This window comes from Opisthorchis viverrini (assembly GCF_000715545.1).
Source record: "Opisthorchis viverrini unplaced genomic scaffold opera_v5_18, whole genome shotgun sequence".
Taxonomy (NCBI): domain Eukaryota; kingdom Metazoa; phylum Platyhelminthes; class Trematoda; order Opisthorchiida; family Opisthorchiidae; genus Opisthorchis; species Opisthorchis viverrini.
In genome coordinates this window covers 794,825-798,891 of record NW_008751674.1, presented here as the reverse complement: position 1 = coordinate 798,891, position 4,067 = coordinate 794,825, and the positions used below count along the sequence as shown (strand labels likewise).

The window sequence follows — 4,067 nt, the reverse complement described above, 5'->3', positions numbered from 1 at the left end:
TAAGCCTGCTGGTGCGTTTTTATACTTAATCTCTATCTATAAAACCACGCGTTTTTTATACTTAATCTCTATCCTATAAAACCACTGGTGAAAATAATGACTGATATTTTTTTCGGCCGTGGTCCATAACATCGGCGATACGGTCTGGTTGCAGTATGCCACTATGCCAAATGATTAGAAACTCATCGTTGTGGGATGCTTAAGGCTTACTGTCTGAAAGATTTTTTCTAACAACTTGTGCCTTCCGTAATTACAGTTTACAAGCAATAACTTCCGAGGCCATTCTGCTTTCCAATGACATCCACGAGCTGCCACGAATAACTAAACCACCACTGATATGGTTGAAACATCAACTCGCTCGCCTAATGAATGAATCCAGATGATAAGTGCTGATGGAGCTCATTGGTTCACATAATGACTAGGGATGAGTGTTCAGACAGAACTGCCAATCACAGAGCGACATGTGGAACTCCTATCGGATTGGTGTACAGTCGCTCATTTTGAGCCAAACTCAGTGCCGTCCTCGGAATTACTACGTGGAAGCGATTCCCTCACCGTGCTCTGTATGGACAAACGTGCAGCATATCCGGAACCCGAATAAGATCGGGCAGATTTATTCTGGTAAGGGATCGCTTCTCACATAAGAACTCCTCTTTATCCGCCTCCATCCAGATTACGCGGCACAGGAACCCACAAAACGCTGAACGGGGTGTAGGTTAAGGCCAAGCAACTGCGGAAATTGTAGCGACCCCGTCACCCACATACTTGACTGTTCAACTCACAGTCGCTCACTGGATCGCGAGGCTTGTCTTTTTCTCATACGCACAAACACGTCGCATTAAGCTGACACATCGGACATCGATTGTCTGCACCGCCTAGTCAGCGCAGCAACCACTCATGTGCCGACGCGCCCACATACACGCACTGGGACCTACATAAAGGCAAACCGAACCCAGTCAAGACACACAGACTCGCGCGCGCGCAGGGAGCAGGACGTCAACCTCTCCACAAGTCCACGGACAACCATGGTGTACGTGTAGCAGTCTATTTGCGGAGAAAAACACGTTCCCGCCGTCCGGACTTTCACCAAGGAACTCACATACGATAAGTCCCTTTTTGACTTGCTCCCATTTCGCATTGTATTCATTTTTATACGTGTCGCAACCATGTTAAAAACTTCTATTAGTGCACATGTACCTTCTGATTTGTATTATGACTATCATCACCTGTGCACTAATAAAATAACCGAAGAAGACAACCCATTCCCACAATTTGCAGTCCACTAATCCACTATCCTACGCCTTTCTTATTGCCGTACTCCCGGATTTTAATCAACCGTTTGGAGGGGACACCGTACTGTACACAGCAGTCAATCAGCATGATGGCTTGAGAAGTTTAATCCAAGAATTCGGTATAGCGCTCAGAATCCTGGCATTTACTTGTTACAGTAATATCTCCTCGTAATGAAGAGTCTGAATACGTACATATTTAGTTGGAGACTTCCCAAGGGAGGGTAGTGCAACCGTTTTGGAATCCAGCCAGTCATCACCAGCAGCACACTTATAAACAACGTCAACGACCAATGAGGTATTCTCGAAGCTCAGTCTGACATGTGACGTGAACTTCATCACTTTGGCCCTGAATCTCGTCCGTCTGTATAAAAATACTCCCTATCAGTCATGGCTGCATGGCACTGCACTTAACTCATAGCCCGGAGATTGCGGGTTCGATTCACGAGAACTGATGTCTCTAAAAAAGGATTGACCTGCCTTACAGTGCCTTCTGGTGTTTCTGCCCAGATTGCAGGACGGACTGTCACCCGGAAGTGCAGAGTCTCGATGCTGTCCACAAAGAATAACACCAGTGGGAACGTTTAACATACATTTGATTCACATTCTGATTTCGAATCTGACTGTTTGGGTGTGTCAGGTAAACGTCTTGTGGTCTATCTACATCTACTCAACAATTGAAGGGACTAACTGAATAGCCGTGTGATGCAGTCAATCCGGTTATCCTCAGACTTGATGCACTGTCCTTTTCGCGATGTGAGTTGTCTGTCAGTGGTCATCCCCTCTGGTTCCCACATCCTTCTATCAACCTGATCACGCTACGGAATAAGCACATCTACTGTGATTGGACAGTAAACACGTGCTCATACATATGGATCGATAAGCACGCTGGTTCGAAAACCTCATTTATTCCATACATACTCTTCAACCGATTCGACGAGCGGCAATAACATCCAGTATGCGTGAGATAATCTACATACAAATCGGCCAGTGTGGTAACCAGATGGGAGCAAAGGTAAGTGGAACATTACTCGAATTGTCTCCTGCCTGGTCCAGTTTTGGGAGGTCATTTCCGACGAACATGGATTGGGAGCAGATGGAATTTATCGCGGGGAATCTGACCTACAAATGGAACGAATTTACGTGTACTTCACTGAGGCGGCAGGTGTGTGAGAAACGTATTCTGACCCCTTTAACTCCTGAACATTTACAGCCGGACGTTTTGTACCTCGATGCGTGCTTGCAGACCTGGAGCCTGGATGTCTCGACAACATCCGAGCCGGACCTTGTGGACAGCTGTTTAAACCAGAAAATTTCGTAGTGGGTTCTGCTGGAGCGGGAAATAATTGGGCCAAAGGTCACTACACAGACGGTGCAGAAATGATCGAGCCCATAATGGAACAGATTCGACGTGAATGTGAAATGTGCGAATGCATCCAGGGCTTTCAGTTGATCCATTCAATGGGTGGTGGGACTGGAGCTGGTCTTGGCACATTGCTAATGGGTAAGATCCGCGAAGAATATCCGGATCGTATCATGTGCACTTTCTCCGCCTATCCTTCACCCAAGGTGAGACCTAGACTTACATGTTTGTTTGTGGTTCATAGTGTCAACTCCTCTAAGGAGAGGTTCTAGAACACTGCTCTACCATTGAAGCGGTATAACCATAAAGGACCCTTCCGCACACTAAAAGCGCAGAACATCTCTTCGGGTTCCTTTAGTTTTCAGTACTTGTGGCTGCAATGGTTCACACAAGCTGAATCGATTCCATACCGGTTAAAAGAGATTGCGGTGCGAAAATGACCGCACGCAATGACTCAGTGGTCAAGCCATGTTAGGTTGAGCCTATTCCCTCATTGGTCGAATCCTTGTAGACAGAAAATCAGCGGCAGTGCTGCTGCAGTCTCCATAAGGGGAGACGGTAGTCACCAACACGTCTGACCTGACTGGTAAGGGCTTTCATGTTTCATTGTCAAGTAATTAACTAAACTCCTCTAGATCCTCCATCCGATTCAAGAATAGGCAGAATCTCTGTGAGGCCAGCAGCCCTCTCGCATACAATATACCCAGCCTAACGAGCGTAACCAATGGAAGGTGACCAGTTGAACCACCGAGGCTGAGTCGGCTATCTTGAGAACCATTTGGCGTGCGTCAACAGTACTGATCTAAGGTTTCAACGATACCCACGAAATGCTTCGGAAGAATCGATGTAGCTTCTACGTACCTGGTCCGTAACAACGGACCAAAGTGCAACACTCTATCCTTGGCAGCTAAACCGATGTCGGCAACATGTATGCCGGAGGTTGGTAAGCAGTGTCCTGGTCTTATAGATCCAAGAAGTGATTTCGTCCATCGCCCGACGGAACGTATCCACTAGATCGATGGATTCATCTGCAACCATAAAGTTAAGTTTGAACCCACTAAGTCTTGCAACCAGGACTATTTAGGTTTTTTAGGTCAGGAACAGGTGAAAAAAGAGCAAGCACCCTGTCGATTACGGAATTGAAGCAAAAGGACGAGTGATGGCTCCCTCGCCTGATACGACTGGGTATAGTAAACTCAGGAGAGGACTCGCTATAGACACGTCCACATCATCCAGGAGAGGCACATAGAGCCATCATGAGAAGCAAGATTTTAGAAAAGACACTGTTTATTGTCAAACAGGGCCATAGTTTCCTAAAATCAGCAGTCTAAAGCAGCTTTAGTGTCGAGGTAGGTCATCTAAAGGAGTGGCGCAAATCTGTCACATGGTGTTAAGTCAACGTAGCCGGATGAATA

At 46.5% G+C, this 4,067-nt stretch overlaps 1 protein-coding gene across 1 annotated transcript in view; it reads left to right on the top strand.

The window, feature by feature from the left end:
* Window positions 1–2,247: 2,247 nt before the first annotated feature.
* T265_01645 (hypothetical protein) overlaps window positions 2,248–4,067 on the top strand; it is a gene marked incomplete at both ends in the record, with an annotated part of 6,979 nt that continues 5,159 nt past the window's right edge. The window contains 3 exons of the mRNA XM_009165711.1: window positions 2,248–2,304; window positions 2,346–2,454; window positions 2,503–2,858. Of these exons, the coding sequence (XP_009163975.1) occupies window positions 2,248–2,304; window positions 2,346–2,454; window positions 2,503–2,858 (522 nt within the window). The remainder of the gene's footprint in view (window positions 2,305–2,345; window positions 2,455–2,502; window positions 2,859–4,067) is intronic.